Source organism: Pongo abelii, chromosome 5 (genome assembly GCF_028885655.2).
Source record: "Pongo abelii isolate AG06213 chromosome 5, NHGRI_mPonAbe1-v2.0_pri, whole genome shotgun sequence".
NCBI lineage: Eukaryota > Metazoa > Chordata > Mammalia > Primates > Hominidae > Pongo > Pongo abelii.
The window spans coordinates 5,087,660-5,106,077 of record NC_071990.2 but is presented as its reverse complement, the minus strand read 5'-3'; the positions used below and the strand labels follow the sequence as shown (position 1 = coordinate 5,106,077).

Sequence of the window (18,418 nt, the reverse complement as noted above, 5' to 3'; positions counted from 1 at the left end):
TATGCCACTAATTTATTCACTGTGATCTTATTGTCTTCTCAATTTATATGTGCTATTTGTATTCTAAGGATATTAATATTTTGTGATATTTGTTTCTAACTGTCTTAGGTCTTTAAAGATGAATAGGAGTTAGCCAAGAATCCAGCTGGAAAAGGACGCTCCATGTGTGGAGAAATAGGCCTCCAGGAGAGAAAACCAGGGAGACTGCAAGTCTTCCAGGATGGCCAGAGTTGGTGGTCCTTGCTGGAAGCTGCTAGATGGAGTGGGAGAGATGAGCAGGAATCCAGAGAGTCCTGTAGGCCATCCATGCCAATGCAGTTGACCGTTATCTCAAGATAATGGAAAACCATTAGGGAATTTTAAACAGGGAAGTATGTGATAGGTTTTATTCACAACTACCCAAAAACCCGAAGCTTTGATCTCCAAAATGGATTTTCTCATGGTAATTTCACCTCCCACTCCACAAGCCTCCATTGGTTGCCCTCCTCCTTTTTAAAACAATTAAACTCAATTATTTCACTTAGTGCTTTTATTAACAGCTCTTTCCCTTGAAATGCTCTCATCCATTTGTCTTTTCTTAAGACATGTTTGGCGCTGAACTATTTGTAGGAACACTTGAAGCAGAGTTGAAAAGTTAGATGACCTTTTTAAGCTTTGTGATGCCAGAGACAATTTTTTTTTAATGCCTCTTCAGATGGACAACCGCTCGGCTTTATACCAAATACTTAACAAAGATTGGATAGGGCTTATCAACCTGTGGAGGAGGAATAGCCTAGGGTTGAAAATCACAGGCTCTAGAGTCAACTGGGTTCAGAACCCAGCTCTGCCACTTACGAGACATGCGATCTTGGCCTACATTTTTTAAATCTCTCTGAGTTGTAGTTTGTGAGGATTAAATGAGATCAATATGTATCAAGTACTTAGCACACTACTCTGTGCTTGGTATGTGTATCAGAAATTGATGATATTCTTTTGTTATCCTATTGTACCCTCAAAACAGCAATGCAAATGACTGTGGAAAGCAGCCCTTTTCTTTGAAGATTTGAAAATAGGTATCTGAGGATGTGCTTATCTGTATTCCATTCGATATTAACTGCTTAAAGTTCTTTCTGTGTCCTTAAAGTATTCTTTCTCTTAACCTTGGAGTCCAGGGTTTTATAAGTAGATATCTTGGCATTGTCCTCTGGTTGTTAAATTTCAACGATGAGTCTTCTCAATTTTTTATAATCACTTCTGGGACATTTTCTTCCATTATAAATTTAATTACCTATGCAGTTCAGTTTGTTCACACTTATTATTCATAGGCTATACACCTTTGTCCTATTCTGAAGGTTATTTTTTTCATACATATTTCTCACCAACGTATTTAATTTTTCCATGCTTTAGATTTGAATTTCTAGTTTGTCTTCTGTTTTCTTTAATTCAGTGTTATTGCGTCTGTCAGCCATGTACATATTCTCTAGCATTCTAATCTTTCTTTTTTGTTTTCTTGTTTTGCTTTTCTTAAAAGTGGGTAAATAATATAACTGCTATACTATTTATTTTTTTAATTTACTTTAATAGCTTACTGAGGATAATTTACATACAATCAAGTGCATCCATTTTCAGGGTACAGTTCAATGATTTGACAAACCTAAGGGCATGTGAAAACACCGCCCCATGCAAGAGAACGACCACTCCATTACCTCAAACCAGTCCCCTTGGGCCCTTTGTGTTAACTTGGAATGGCTTCTGTTTATTTCATCTCTTTATCTACAGATCTTGTCACCCACCGAACCTGAGACCAGTACCCTAGTTATTCTCCACTGTATTCCCAGCTCCTGGCATAATGCTTACAGAGTAGGCATTTAGTATGTATTTCTTGAATAAATTCTAATTGTGAATTTTATAATCATTGCCTTCTAGAAGTTGTTTTAATCTTTTTGCTGCAAACCCTTTTTTCATTGTTTTGTTTTCATTATTGATTATTGGTATTTTTCTTGAAGGTCTTTTTGATGTTGCCTATGATATTTTGAAAAGCTCATTTATTCATTAAACATGTATTGAATATCTTCTCTGTGCCAGACACATACAGTGGTGAGCCAGAAAGATTAAAATTCGTGGGGCTTACATTGTACCAGGAGCTCACATTATCAGAAAGAAGCTTTCTGCTTCTTCTTCACTCTGTTATATACCCAGAGTCCGTGTGACCTTCAAATGATCCTTGAGCTTCCTCTCCATAGGCATCATGATCCCTTTGATTATACACCACACACATACACACACCGTAACCCCAAGGCTGTTAAATAACTTTGAGAGAGAAGAGCCTGAACCAAGATTGGGGCTGAGGAGTTGGAGAAGTAGAGGTGATTCAGAAGGGATGTGGAAAGTTACAATTGGAAGATTTGTGATTGGTTGCATATAGGGAGTTCTGAGAAAGGAAAGAATTTAGGATGAGTCTCTAAATATTTGACTTGGGCAGTTGACTGCATGAAGATTCTCCTACCTGAGGAAGGAAATATTGGTCATCATGAGCACTTCAGGTTTTTGTTTGTTTGTTTGTTCTTGAGATATTGTCTTGCCCTGTAGCCCAGGCTGGAGTGCAGTGGTGCAATCTTGGCTCACTGCAACTTCCACCTCCGGGTTCAAGCAGTTCTCCTGTCTCAGCCTCCCAAGTAGCTGGGATTACAGACGCACACCACCACGCCCAGCTAATTTTTGTATTTTTATTAGAGACGGGGTTTCACCATGTTGGCCAGGCTGGTCTCGAACTCCTGACCTCGTGATCCTCCCGCCTCGGCCTCCCAGAGTGCTGAGATTACAGGCATGAGCCACCGCGCCCAGCTGGGCACTTCAGTTTTGAATGTATTCACTGGAAGAGTCTGTATTTTAGTTGACAAGTCCAAAAGGCAATTGGGTATATGGATTTGGACCTCAGAAGGAAGGTCTGGACTAGAGAAATATTGGTAGCCAATGGCATCTATATGGCAGGTGAAACCTTTGACAGATGCAGTTACTGGCAGAGATCTTATGAATAAGAAAAATGGTTCACATATGTGCCCTAAGGAATACAGCATATAAGGGGCAGCAGAATGAGATGAGCCCACAAAGGAGCTTGGGAAGGAGTAGCTAGGCCAGACACAGTGGCTCACACCTGTAATCCCAGCACTGTGAGAGGCCAAGGCGAGAGGAGCACTGGAAGTCAGGAGTCTGAGACCAGCCTGGGCGACATAGTGACACCCTGTCTCTACAAAATGAAAATTAGCGGGTCTTGGTGGTATGCTCCTGTATTCTCAGCTACTTGGGAGGGTGAGGCAGAAGGATCGTTTGAGCCCAGGAGTTTGAGGCTACAGAGAGCTATAATAGTGCCATTGCACTTCAGCCTGGGTGACAGTGAAACCCTGTGTCTAAAAAAAAGAAACCTAAAACTGGTGGTCTGTGTATTGCAACGAGTTCCCTTTAGACGTTAAGACTTGAGTATGAAGACTTGACCTCCAGAAATTAACAAATAACAGTATCATGGAGGCATGCAACAAGGTATTGTGAGACGGCATGGCCTCAAAGACGCATAAGGGTGAATCAGTGACCTGAAAGCAGCAGCAGGCTCCCGGAATACACCAGCACCCTCCTCTAGGCCCTGTGGAATATGAGGACATGCTAGAATTTAGCAGCTTCCTCTTGCACATTTCAGTTAAGGCAAGTAGGTGGAGGATGTGTCCTTCCAAGTCGTTGGAGGTAGATGAGTTTGCCCTACAGAGGCCAGTAGAAAGGATTCAGCTTTTATTGTTCCTAGGATACTTGAGTTCAGGTTGCAGAGGACCAAGAAAAGGCACGGATGTGTTTATAGGATGGGTACACAGAGAAACCAGCACTTGAGATGCTGATGAAGATGACAGAAATGAAAGGCATTACATTAGCTGGTTTCCACATCACACATTGGATGCTAAAGCTGATATGAGCCTCTAAGTGCTCAGAGGCTGTGATTATGGCTGCATTTGGTGTTTCTGGGAAGGGACAGAGTAAAGCAGAACCTCAAGCACTGAAGAGCTTTCGTTACTGCCTGCTGTGTTGCTGTGCAGCAGGGAAATTGGAGTTTTGAGTGGAGGGATCTCAGAAAAGAGTATAATCCTTGCAATGGTAAAAAGAACCTGTGGGCACTTGAGATCCAATGACAGAATGAAGAGCAAAGGCTGAGGTGGAGAAGGAAACCCAAATGGGAGTCTCCTGCGCAAAGAAGCACCAAGAAACTGCCAAGCTTCAGGAGAGTGGAAAGGGCAGTGTGTGTGCAAGCATCATCACCTCGCTGTTTCTGTGGCTGTGGGGCTGCTGCTTTGTATTTGGTTGTGTTGTCCTTTCTGTGTTAGTTTTTCATGCCGTATTTCAGACAGCGTCTGACTCATTAGGATCATCCTAATGCACGGCATTGTGTAGCACCTAGCTGCCATTTTCACTGCAACATCTGCAAATTTTTCTTTGAAATGTTCTTGCTCAGTGGTATGGTCAAGAGGCTGATAGCCAGAATCTGCAAAAAAAAAAAAAAAAAAAAAAAGCAAATGGTAAAAACCAGGGCAGGGCCAGGATTGAAATAATTGGTGGTGATTAACCCCCTCCCAGCAAATTTGAAGATTCTCAGATTTTTGATGACTTTCACAAAGCTGTAATCATTCAAAATAAGAATTCTTACAACTAAGGAAGAAACTGTTCATGCAGTAGTAGTTTTGTGGTTCTGAGCCAGTGAAATATTTTCCCTTAGGGCAAAGAATAACACTTGGTGCTTTAAGTGAGGCAGAAAGAGAGGAGGGAGCCATTACAGCATTCATCTCAAAAGCGCATCGAAAATTTGAATCATGACTCTTGATTGCTGTAGACACATTTAATTCCAAGATCTAGAGCTGCTTTTCTTTAGGTAAGGACTTTGGAGAGCTGGGGAGACAAACAAATATACATAGCAGAATATCCTGACCCTGGGCCTTGAGCTCAGTTGATATAAATTGTTGAGTGTTTTAAGCTATTTTCTCATTTCCTTAAACTTTGGAAGACCTTAGGTCTTTACATTCCAAACAGTACTCCTTTTTTCCTAGCTATTCTAAGCTAGTTACTAGCTTTTAGAAAAATGAGTTTAGCGATGACTACTGTTGCCCATTTTGTTTTTCCAAGAAGCCCATGCAGCATACGTAATGAAAAATTGAAACAATAGATGATTTCCTGGAGGTAAATTCATGTTATAAACCAATTTTGCCTGTGGAACAAATATTAGAATTAAATTATTTTGTCCCCTCTTTGCTGCCATCATTGCCAAAAAAGAAACTGCTTTGGAGGAGTGTGTGGGTGTCAAGAAGAACAGTGATACTGTGTTTTATAAATAGCCATTAGGCTATGCAAGAAAGTGTGCCAGAAATTGCTGTTAATTTACCTAGCTGCTATCTAAAATCTTGTTAGATTAGCAGCTGCACCTGAGGAGAGTCTGTATCTGATGTATTCTGTTTGTGAAATCCTCCCATATCCCTTTAGAAGTGAATGAGCCCCAGTTATTTAGCAGCTGCTAGTACATGGATTCCATGCCCAATCACTGTAGCCCTTTAGGATTGATACTGAGCGCTCAGCAGCTCCTCTGAAATACTCCAGCTGGTTCACAGAGGGTTAAGATCAAAGTCTCAGCAGTGTCTTACATTCTGAAAGTACCGGTTCCTAAACTCTTCCTTTCTCCTTTATGATTCCTAATATTATAAGATTTAGTTTTACTCTTGCTTTTAAATGCAAACAGAACTGACATTTGAATTTTTTAATGTGAAATGCCTTTTTACTTTAAAAAAACTTTATCTAAAACAATTTGTCCTTTTTAAGATAAAGTTTCCCAGTAAGTTATATGAGCTCCCAACACCCCCTCCCCGCTGCTCCCAAGGAAATTTATATCCCCTCCTCTCATTTCTTTGCCTGTATTTCCATTCTTCTATTGCTAAATATTACTACTGGCATCACATGGATTCTTTAACCGGTGCTCAAAGTTAAAAGCAGAGCAGCCTGTGATCATTAAGAAGATGAGAGAGCCAGGCACTGTGGCATGTGCTTGTAATCCTAGCTCCTTGAGATGCTAAGGCAGAAGGATAGCTTGAGCCCAGAAGTTTAAGACCAGCCTGGGCAACACAGCAAGTCCCCATCCCCCAAAAAGTTTTTTTAATTAGCCAGGCGTGGTGGTGGGTGCCTATAATCCTAGCCACTTTGGAGGCTGAGGCAGGAGGATCACTTGAGCCCAGGAGTTTGCGATTGCAGTGAGCTGTGATCATGACACTGCCTGGGCAACAGAGAGACACTCCATCTCTAAAAAAGAAAAAAAACATAGAGAAAATGGTGTCTCACATGCCTGACTCAGTCTGCTTCTCCTTAGTCTTGTGCATTTCAATCTGGAGTAGTTGGGGTAGGGCTAGAGATAGGCCATAGCCATCTGAGTGTGGGACTGTCTCTAAGGACTTTTGAGTTGTCTGTTGTGGCTAATTATCCAGACCACTCTACCTTCTGTACACACACTATGGTGTGACTGTAAGGATGCAGGACGAAGGCAAGGTTATGGCATGAGGAGAGGGAATAGTAGTTGCATTAAGGCATAACAAGTGTTAAGAAGAATAGCTTTCATTTATTGAGTCTTTCTATATAACAGGCTGTGCGCCAAATTCCAGACACATGTTATAAAGCCTAATCCTCCCAGCAGCACTTAGCAGTATTATGCCTTTTTGACGGATGAGGAGACATGGCCTTATGTTAAGAAGCTTGCCCAAGTTCACGCAAACAGTACGAGCTGGAGCAAGGCTACAAACCCAAGCCTGTCTGATCGGCAACTGAACTGATCAGACAGGCAACTGTCTGATCGGCTCTGGAACTGCTGTCCTGTACTGCAAGTGATCTGTCTGGTTGGGGGTGGGTGGTCGGCGTGTGCACTTTGAAGATGGAGGTAAAGAAAGCGTGTTGGCCTAATTCCACAGGTTCAACTGTGGTGGGACCCTAATGTGAACCACGGAAACGGAAGTGAGAGCCAGAAGATGGGACAAGGATTGGAAAGCATAGGTCACTGTCTGGGTACACGCAAATGTGATCATCATTTAACCTCGGAATTTTTTTCTTCCTTTTCTTTAAGACAGGGTCTCGCATTGTCACCCAGGCTGGAGTGCAGTAGCACAATCATGGTTCACTGCAGCTAACCTCTGAATTCTTGATTTGTCTCTGTACACTAAAGGTTCAATTATCCATGTAAATGGAGTGAAGCCAGATGTGAATAATGCTAAAGAACCAATAATCTAAGGAACACTTCAGTAGCAGTTTGCCATTTGTATGTGACTTGTTGAGTAGATTTATTTTCCTAAATCTGTTTGCTTAGTCATCCCAGAATGGTAATGGATCGGCCTGCACCATGAGCAAAGATCAAGATGGATTATCCATAGGGGAAGAGTAGACAGTTAATTCTAAAGGAAAAACTTTAAAATTCATTTGAAAGCGTAGCCTCAGACACGCTGACACTTTTTCTTTTTTTTCCTCTGAATTCATTTAGAACATATGCTGTCAGGAGGATAAGAGATGCCTTCAGAGAAAATAAAAATGTAAAGGATCCTGTAGAAATTCAAACCCTAGTGAATAAAGCCAAGAGAGACCTTGGAATAATTCGTCGACAGGTAAGATGGTTCAGTGATGTACTGTTTTTCATTAAGAGCTTTAAACTTTGACATATTCCCCTCGATTAGACAGCAGTGCTTTTGGTGTTGGTGATTTACAGAGCAGGATCATGAAACTCTGTTCCTTGTACTAATACAGACATGTAAAGGTGAACTCTCATATTTTCAGATTCAAATTGAACTTAAAATATCACCTTTTCAGAATTTCCAGGGAGTGTATCCTTCTGGAAAGCTGATACTTTAAGTATGAGAAACTTCTGCATTACTTTTTTTGAAAGCTAAGTTTTTGTAAGATGTATTGCACATATATACTTGGATATATTTCAGAGTATAAATATATTCTCCCTTTCCTAGTATTTTTAATCATAATTCAGGATAAACAGAACGTGGCCCTTTTCTTGAAGATACCATTGTGGGTGGTGAACCTGAATTACGTTGCCACATGGGAGGTGCATCTGCAGGTGCAGATGGTGTAAAGTACAGCTGTTTGGGTGCTGACCCCATAAAGGAACCTGGAGGGTGTGTTAGTTTTCGTTTTGCAGAAGTGCCAAGGATCACCTTGACTTGTGCTTCCTTTTCTCATTCTCATGAGGTGGGTGGAGCATGTGCAGTGGCATGATCTCCTGCGTGGTCTGATAACATCCGCAAGAGTAATTAGAACGTCAGAGGTTAAAGTCACCGTCCACTGATGGGTTTTCTTGCTCTCTAAAAAACACCCTTTTCACTTTGACTTAGCAGCAATCACGCAATAAACTCCATTTGTGCTTCCATTCGTATTTCTCTTTTACTTGCAGGAAGTTTGCTTATAAAGTGTGGAGGGGGAAACTCTTTACCGTTTTTGTAAGTTATGCTATACTGTTTTGAAAGGGCTTCTTCAGCATCGTCAAGAGATGCCAGCTTGGCTGATATTAAATTAGATAATCTTTCCCTGACCCTTCTTCATGCTTGACTCTGAAAAGAATTCAAAAAAGAAGCGATATTTGAAACTATAATTTGCAGTTTATGTCAAGATTAAAGATCTTGTTTATTGCCTACATAATGTAACAGTTCTTTCTAGAATAGCATTTCGGGTTCTCATAACCATCCTTGAGTTCTACAGCTATTTAGTAATAGAGTAACTGCCACACTCAGGCAGGCCTAGGAGGTGATCTGTAACTAAAGCCATGAGGATAGTCGGGTACTCAGAAAAGAAACTGATCTGCACATTTACGTATACTTTGAGAGTGGCATTTATGTGAGTCAGCATTTTGAAAACTCTAGAACAATGGCATTTCCAGTCACCAGCAGTTGAATTTTATGAGGTCCTTTAGCAGTGGAGCATAGAAGAACAAGCAGCTGAGTTCTTATTTTGCATAAACTCAGAAAGATTTTGTTCTTTGGCACTTACTCTGTGTAGAGGTTGGCAAAACAGGCAGGTTTTGTCTTTAGCGTAAAATTATCTGGAGTATAAACTGCTTAGAAAAGGGGGATTGTAAATAATCTGTGCCATCATTTTTCCCGCTATATCTAATTGTCTGTGTCACTTCTTGGTTTGAAATGCTCAAACTACCCTTGCAAAAAAAAAAAAAAAAAAAAAAAAAAGACTAAACTGGCCCTCATCTGACATCCCAGTGAGTTCCCCTCCCAGGACAGACTCATTGGAGCAGTGGCATGTGCAGGGCAAGGGCGCCCTCCCCAGGGTAGCCTGGCCACTGCACCTTCCTGATGGAGAACACACAGTGCGGGGCCAGGGCTTCCATGGCGACCTTGCAGAACCGCTTGCTGTCACCACCTCAGGGATGAAAGCATTCTCATCCCTTCAGAGAACCAGTTAGACAGCAGCAGCTGGGAAGTTTCTACTCACTTCCCTTTCATGTCAGGACTCTTCCTGAATCCACATGCAGCCTTGACCATAGTTAGGGCGTAAGGCACAGTGGCTCCCCAAGCCATCTGGCTGCAAGCTGGCATAAGTTGCCTTTGGACTAACAGCCTACGGCAAGGTGGAGAGTCTGTATTCTTGCACACTGTCCTCTGTAACTGGCTACTGTAGCAGCCTTCTGACCTGTCCTCCGGGTGCCCGTGCCCCCACTCCACCCCACACGTGGTCTGTTTTCCACACACCACCACCACAGTGATCTTTTTCAAAAGAAAGATCGGGCCACTGCCCCGTTCAACCCCTTCAAGGCTCTTGCTTCGTGACACCCTAACATAAAACCTGAAGCCTATCTGAGGTCCCCAGAGGCCCTCCATTGCACTCCTCTCCCTCACTCTCCCTATTTCCTTGAACTTCTTGCTCCCATCTCAATGTTTGTGCACCCCCTGCCTGGAGGAGTCCCTCCAAATGTTCCTGTAGCTCCCTTCCCCTTCCATCCAGGCCTGTGCTCAGATTTCACCTTCCCATAGGGGCCCCCCGGGGACCACACTATCTAAAACAGACTCTCTCCCTCTCCCCTGCCCTGCCTTAGTTTTCCTGACAGCACTTATCAGTACCTACTATGACATTACTTGTGGCCTTGTCTATTTTCTCCCTCTTCTGCAAGACGGCAGGCCTGGGCCATGAGGACAGGGATCTCCCCTGTCGCTGCCATCATCTCCACTGGGTGGAGAAGAGCATGGACTCTGGGGCCAGCCAGCCTGTGTTCACGTCCTGACTCAGCCTACTAGCTATGTGACCCTGAGCAAGATATTTAACCTCTCAGTGCCTAATGCAAACTGCAGATGAAAGTAAGCCCTACTTCATTGGTTGTAGTGAGGATCAAATATGCTAACATATGCAAAGCCCCCAGGATAATGCTAGCACATAGGAAATGTTATGCAAGTGCTTGCTGTTATTATCCACAGGATCTAGAACATCCCGCATAGAGCTGGCTCTTAGTAAGTTTTCACTGGCTAAATAAATGCATGAAGTATGTTCCCTGAGATCATATACCTCAGTCGCAGGGTCTATACCACGAAAATCAGGGTGTCTTTTTGGCCACCCACAGTCTCCTTCCTAAAGGAATGAACCATGAAAGGAATATGGAAATCTGATGGGGATCGTGACATATTAACCCTCATGGAATTTTGATACTCTTCATATCAAGTCCCTCTTCCACTTGATGATTTGGACTCCAAGCCCCACCCACCCAGGTGCACATGGATCCCAGCTTCACGGTTCCACCAGTGAGGAAGCCCATAGCCACTTTTCCAGCTGCCAGACATGCACGCCGTAAAGGCAGTGCTCACACTGAAATCCTCCACTTACAACACTTACCTGCTCACCCTGCTTTCCACTCATTCTTCAGAGGGTGGCTTCTTCGGTCACGTGAGTCAGCTGTGGTGCTAATGATACCCCTCCACGCCCACCCCGTCCCATAACCCTAGTAAGTTTTGCTTTTTAAAATAAGTCTCTGGACAAAAATGATCTGGTTTTCTGGGTAGAGAAACCGAGATGCAGGAAAGCTGGAAGCCTTGTCTAAGGCCACATGGCCAGGCGTGAGCTCAGGTCTTCTAGCTCCTTAGAGCAAACTCAGAAGTTCAAGGACATAGGCTCCTGAGTCAGTAGAAACTGAAGGATAGTCTTAAGTCATCCTCTCATTTTGTTCCAATGATATTTAAGGACCACTTCAACTCTCCTCAGAGGTCATTCATTCTTCCTTTATGTCCTTAATGTGCAAGATCTTCAGTCTTCATTGTGGCAACCCTGAGGGATTCTAGATACATCAGCATTTATTAGCCTTCACACAGCCCTTAAGAATTACTCTCATTCCAAGAAGTGGCAGCTTGTTTTTCTTTCACGATAAGCAAGTCAGCCTCCTTTTGCCCATTTTCCATGATTATGGCCCACTCAGTAGAAGCCAGACATACGTTTGTTCTTTCCTTAACATTCTTGGACCACGTCTCCCCTGGAAAATTACCATCCAGTCTGTCAGTCTCGAATCTCTTTCCAACTTCATGCCTCATGTCGTATCCCAGAATTAGCAGAGACATTCTTCTACCTTTTGATAAAGTGCCATTATTTCCATATAAGATGATTCTGTAAAGCCAGCTGACCCTGAAAGCTCTTATAGGTTCTCCCTCTCTGCTGAAAGCAAGTTCTGGGCTAGCCCCCACTAAACCTAATTTCCCTATCTGCCTCCCAGGTGAGATCAGAAAGATTTGAGAGGCCTTTTATGTCCAGACCAGCTGGAGCCAGAAAGAATGGACAAACCTGGGTGGTTTGTAGGGTTGGGCAAATAGCTCTCAAACAGTCTGAGCAGCAAAGAAGTACCAAAGGATTTCTACCCCAGACAATTAACAAGGCTTCTTAGGTATTTTACATCAGGAACAGCAAAAAGGCAGCCAGATTTTGCTTTTGTCTTTGTACTTTGCTCCATTTTGCTGTTCTAAATAAAGATACTCCTCTGGACCCTATTTGCAAGGCATTAGTTAGAATAACTATCAGTAAACTGCCCTGGCTTATTGTAGCTCTGCAGTTTGCCACACCCCTTTGGTTTTTAAACAACTCTAGTGTACCTTGTTTTGTGTCACTATTTCCTGTCTGTTAGCACCTGCTCTTCGAGCATCTTCTAGAGACCTGCAGCATCAGCATCACTGGGGCGCCTTCCTTCCTGTGTAGTTCATAGAGATTAAGTGTTCACCAAAGAGAAAATATTTTCTAAGCATTTTGAAATAGAGTTGTAATCTTTGTTATAGAGCTAGCTTCATAGCCTCATGTCTAGAGAAAACAGTAAAAGAGAGTGTTGGGAATGGGAAACAGGAATGGGAATGCAGCACCAGAGAAGTTGCCAGAACTGGGTTTCTGCATTCTAATGAGACTCCCCTGAACTCATGAATTAAGATCATGATTTCAGGAATATTCAGCAAAATCTAAGTATTTGGATGAAAAAATATATTGTTACTGTAGTACAAAATTGTGCAGTAAGAAGATAAACTGGATATGTTCTAATTCTAGATAAGGGTGGGGTTTTGGAGTAGTGCCCATCTTCCCATCAGCTTTTCAGGGGTCACTGTTTTCTACCACAGCAGCTGTTCTTAAGCTTGTGCTTTTTTAGCTAAGCAACTCAAAATAGTGGATGTAGTACACCCAAGTTCAGAATCTGCAGTTGTAAGAAATTAAGAGCAGACACTATGTATAGCCGTTAAAGATCATTGGAAAGGGGTTAATATTACACGTAGCATCCATTTTTGTTCATGTAAGTGTGAGATGAAGCATTTTCAGTGTTTCTTAGCTTACACTTTATTTTTCCTTTTGTAGATCACTAAGCAAAGTAATTTGCTGAATTTATTGATATTTGGGGTAGTGGTATTTGAGTCTCTGAAACCATACTTATTTTTACTTTTATTTGCTATTATATGGTTCAGTCTTTGAATGTGCTGTTGTGAAATTAGAAGCTAGTGAATCATGACCAGGCCCTCTCTCATTGTCAGTTACTGCAATATCCGCTCCAGTTCCCTAGATGGTGGTTAAAACTTGAATGAAAGTGATATCTTACCCACAGTTCTCATCCTTTTACAACAGCCTGAGAAAAAGTAGGTATGTTTGAGGTCCTTTGCAGGAAAACAGATAGTGCACCCTGTATCTCTCCACTTGTATGCATTTACCTTAAGTATTATTAATATTTGATAGTTTGAGAGAATTTATAAAATTTATATGCCTATTGTTTTAGTGGAATAAAGGGAAGTCAGTCCCTATCTAAGGGACATTTAAAATACATGAAAATGATTATATACTATTCACAATAGCCAAAAGGTAGAATCAATCCAAATGTCCATCAACAACGAGTGGATAAACAGGATATAGTATATACATACAATAGAATATTATTCAGCCTTAGAAAGGAACAGAATCCTGTTACATGTTACAATATGGATGAACCTTGAGGACTTAACGCTAAATGAAATAAGCCATACACAAAAAGATACTGTATGATTCCATTTATATGAGGTGTCTAAAGTAGTCAAATTTGTAGAAATTGAAAGTAGAATGATGAATAACGGGCTGGAGGAGGAGAAAAAGGTGAATTGTTTAGTTGGTACAGAGTTTCAATTTGGGAAGATGAAAAAGTTCTGCATGTTTCACAGCAATGTGAATATACTTAACACTGCTGAACTAAATGCTTAAAAATGGTTAAGATGATAAATTTTATGGTTTGTGTTTTTTCCACAATAAAAATAAACCCCTTCTTTTTCAAAATGAATTATAGCCAGTCATTGGTGTTGTTTTTTAATTGGAAGAATGAAATTAAATTCTTCAGACACTGGTATTTAGGGATAGGAAGCTTAAGTCATTTGAAGCTTGAACTAGTGAATTTACATCTGCGAGCCCTCTGTTTTCTCATCTGTAAAACCAAAGGATTATACTGTAATTTCTAAGGCTGCTGCCAGTTCTAAAATCCCATGGTTCAACATTCACATAAATATCTGTCCCCTTCTTCTCTATTTACAGAAACTACTGATACATGTTAGACTGAATTACTCTATGCCTGGTTTTCCTTGGCCATTTTTTACCAAGAACTTAACACTACAGAGTTTAGGCTGCAGATGAACAGTTATATGCCAGCTATATATTTATATCATTATAGATTCCAAAGACTTCTCTTCATCTAGCCTTTCTGTTAGAAGGAAACCCAGAAAATTGAAGTCATTTCATTCATATTGTTAGCACATCTGCTGTTAGCCTTCTTCCTTCGTGGTAGAAGATGTGCCACCAGTACTAGAATATATCTCTGATCAGACAGTTTTCTTCCAAAGAAAATGAAATAATAGTTGAAGAACAATAATGTAATAACTGATAGGCAAAGAGAGACTTAAATGCTTTTCCCAAGCCCCATCTTAATGTTTATACTAGTGTCTTGGTTTGACTTCCTTCCGTTCCCTGGTTGGCTTCTCAGCTATGTTCCACATCATCTGCTGGATAAGTAACACACACTGTATCGTTTACAATTCCATTGCCCATGGTTTCTTTTCCTAGATATTTACTGAGCCCCCACTCTGTGCCGTATAATTATGAAATGGGGAGTTACCATGGAATTATGAGGTCCTTCCGACCTTGTAGAAGTTCTTTCTCATTTTGACTCTTCAGGGACCTAGCACTCTTCCCACTTCTAATGTCCCATCTGTTCGCTCATTTAATAGAACAGGGATAAAGTTTAAAAGCATACCCCAGCAGCACTTTCCCTTATACCTTTATAAATCAACTACGATTAAATCAAAGGATCAATCTACATATTTAAAAAGTAATAATAGGCTGGGTGCAATAAAAATGTAATAATAGGCTAGGTGTAATAAAAAAGTAATAATAGATTCACACCTGTAATCTCAGCACTTTGGGGGGCCAAGGTGGGTGGATCACTTGAGGTCAGGAGTTCCAGATCAGCCTGGCGAACATGGTGAAACCCCATCTGTACTAAAAATACAAAAAAAATTAGCCAGGTTTGGTGGCAGGCGCCTGTAATCCCAGCTACTTGGGAGACTGAGGCAGGAGAATTGTTTGAACCTGGGAGATGGAAGTTGCAGTGAGCCAAGATCGTGCCACTGCACTCCAGCCTGGGCGACAGAGTGAGACTCCATCTCAAAAATAATAATAATAAAATAATAAGTAATAATAAACCCATCAGAGGCAAAGGAGATTTAAATACTCTTGTCTTGGACTTCAATAAAAATCCTCAGGAAAGCAACATGAATTTATATACAATAACCAGAACTGCCCCTTAAGTGAACCCTATATCTTTTGCATATAAGAAGTTTTTCCAGATGAGTGGAAAATTCCCCATCCCCCTGTCGAAGTTTAAGAAAGCAAGGCAATGAGACAGTTTGTTTAGTTTGATAGCTTGGCCCCTGTATGGCATTCATTTGTTCAGTCTATTTAATATATAATTCCTCTGCAGCTATAAAAAGATGTCTTCAAATAGGAATTTAAACTAATTTCCTCCCTGCTTTTTCTAGAAATTCCAGTAAATCCTCAAGTCTGGGGCAACAGCATTCCCATAGTTGGCATTCCTGTGGAAGGAATGCCTCTCATTTGGTTGGAGATTGCCTGTTAGTTTTGCTTGATTCCTCCGAGGATAATGTGCATAAAACAAGATTCCATTTCCTTTCTAAAAGAAGCCTGTCTCCCTATGTGTCTTTCATATACAACAGTTGTCCTTTAGTGTATTTCCATGTGCTGGAGCGCTCCCAAAGAAGGCAGCAGTAATGCTGTGTATAGAAAACTTTTGCAAGAGTTTCATTTGGGAATTTTTATTATGATATCCATCCTTCTCCCGTTTAGTCCTCGTATCATTCACTGTGGAATTCCTTGAAGAACTGTTTTGACGCTGAAGCACCTAAACTGGAAGCAGATATTATTAACTCTGGTAGAGAAAGCAGATTGGTCTCATAGGCAAGAAGCGGAAGTTCTCAGCTCAGATGGTATTTTACCTCATGATCTTGGGCAAGTGGCCTATTTGCCTAATTTACCACATCTGTAAAGAGTCAAGTTTATGATGGTGGTGGCAGCAGTGATGATGTGTGCTTGTCAGTGCTGCTTCCTTACACACACCCTGTGCGCCACACACTGTACTCCACACTTTGAATACGTTGTCTCAGTGTCTCCTAAGAGAAAGGAACTCTTATCCTCATTTTTTTAGGTGAGGAAATTCAGACCTGGCATGCTGGAGTAATTCTCCCAAGGACACACAATTAGGAGAATGATGGGCCCACATGCACTCTCACTTGTTAGCCAGCTCTCAGAAGAGGGATCAGATTATGGGTGGCCTTATTGTGACAGAAGGAGACAAGACATTGAAGATGAAAGACGGTGGCAAGATGCATGTTTCCTTTTTCTAATTGTTCATTTAGAGCTCTTGTTAGAAGGTAACAGCTTACCCTCTGTAGGCTCATGAATAGCTTGATCCCTAGAGGCCAGGCTCCTTTATCACTTATCAGAAAACACTCTCTGCCTTCAAAAGAAAATAAATACAAAAACTGCACTCCAAAAATGTGAAAGTTCAACCACCTTATTTAAGTAGTATTTGCTCAGAATTTCTCCATAGATCTGAAGGCTACAGCTCCAATTGTGCTTTTCCAGACGAGCTATCACTGAAGTACCCTTAAGTGGAAACTTTTTGATGCCTCACTGCTTGTCTTGTCCTTTCAAGTAATCAAAGTTGACTCCAATCCTGCTTATGCAGAAGACCTTCTCCCAAGATGACAAAGGAACAGTGTCACATCTTTTAGGAAAGACAATCCAAGGTGCTCCCCCTTGTTTGTGTTAATTTGTATTTCTGTATTGCACCCTCTGAGGCGCAGGGAGGTGGTGACCCCTTGCCTGCTGTGTATATGAGAGCATGCACTCATTTCCTGAGCCCTTGATAGCTGCAGCTGAATTTTCTTTTCGGACTGGATGGATTTCACCTGTGTATATGTGACAGCTCATTTCATGAGTGCTGTTGGGAAGATCTCTCCTAATTATATATCTATCAGTCTAAAAAATGGCATGGCTTTTTCCTCCCTGAGATGTAATAGGAGTGGTGAGTAAGAGAAGAGGTTTTGAGCAAGATACACCTAAATTTAAGTCCTAATAACACTTACTCAGTAGCTGTCTATCCTTGGTCATGGTATTGACTCTGTCTAAAGTCATGTCATCATTCAGTGTTTCTACTAAAGGCGAAGGAGTACCATTCTAGTTCTGTGCTCAATGTGTTTTTGAAATACCAGAGCCAAGTGATGTGTCAGAAATTTTATATCTTCCCCATTCTGGTAATTAAGCTGTGATTTCATGGATTGGTCAGTTATGAATACTGAAAAGACGCTAAGAATTCTCTAAAATGTGGTACCAGAATGACCTTAGTTTGATTAAATAATGCTAGTGTGGAATTAAATCAGTATTTTACATACTTTCTTTTCCCCAAACATTTGCACTTCATCCAGCCTAAGAAGCACTTCTCTTCTCCCCACTCCTCCCGCCTCTTCAATGGAGTAAAAATAGCACCAACCCTGAAGTCATAAGGATTCCCCTTCAAAGTCTGTCACAAGTTAGTGATAGCATCACCACGAAGTCCTCACCTCTAGGCCTCACCTGTAAAAAGTAAGAAGTTGAGCATATTAGTTTCCAAGATCCCTTATAGCACAAGAATTTTTTCAGGAATTGGCTCTATTGTTACAACCTAAATTTAACCGCCTTGTTGAGATCCTTGTGGTTTCTTTCATTAGGCTATTCCACTCCACTGATAAGTGAGTGCATTTCGGAATTACGCACAGAGATAGCTATGCCATGGGAGCCCAATAAATACTCACTGATTGCTGGCCCAGCAAGCCAGGAAACCTAGGTTCTGCTCCCACCCCCCACTGGCTGGCAGCCAACCGTCATAGGCCAGCTTCCTCCTGTGGATAAAGAGGGTTGCTCAGTGGATCTCTAAGGTCCCTTTCATGCCTGACATTTTCTGGTTCTGAAAATAAATGCTAATGATTGCTAAGTCCCAGAAACACCCTGGTGAATGCTGGATTTTGACCAAGGGTGAGCTATGTCACTGACCCTCTCTATTGACTAAACTGACTGTAAAGGGAAAGCCTGACTGCCCAGATCTCCCAGCAAGTGTGTTTTCTTGTACATGGGGGAGTAACTGGATGATGTAATGCTGAGTTATGTAATGCTGGTTCTTCACGGTCGGCCCCAGCAGCAGGGCCTTAAGAAAAGCCTGGAGCTGCACTTTGTGAAAGCTTTTGACACCCAGCAATGGCAGGAGTGTTGCATGGATCATGGTGATTTCTGGGGTACTGTGACCTGGAAAACAGAACCTGCCTTTTCCTACAGGTGATAGGTTGTAGATATCTCATTT

The 18,418-nt window shown here is 41.6% G+C and overlaps 1 protein-coding gene across 4 annotated transcripts in view; it reads left to right on the top strand.

The window, feature by feature from the left end:
- The window catches only part of LYRM4 (LYR motif containing 4), a 196,607-nt gene that overhangs the window by 36,196 nt on the left and 141,993 nt on the right, over positions 1–18,418 (top strand). For all 4 annotated transcript variants that reach the window (XM_054557163.2, XM_024248066.3, XM_054557162.2 and 1 more), the window contains exon 2: positions 7,520–7,640. In XM_054557163.2, the coding sequence (XP_054413138.2) occupies positions 7,520–7,640 (121 nt within the window). The remainder of the gene's footprint in view (positions 1–7,519; positions 7,641–18,418) is intronic.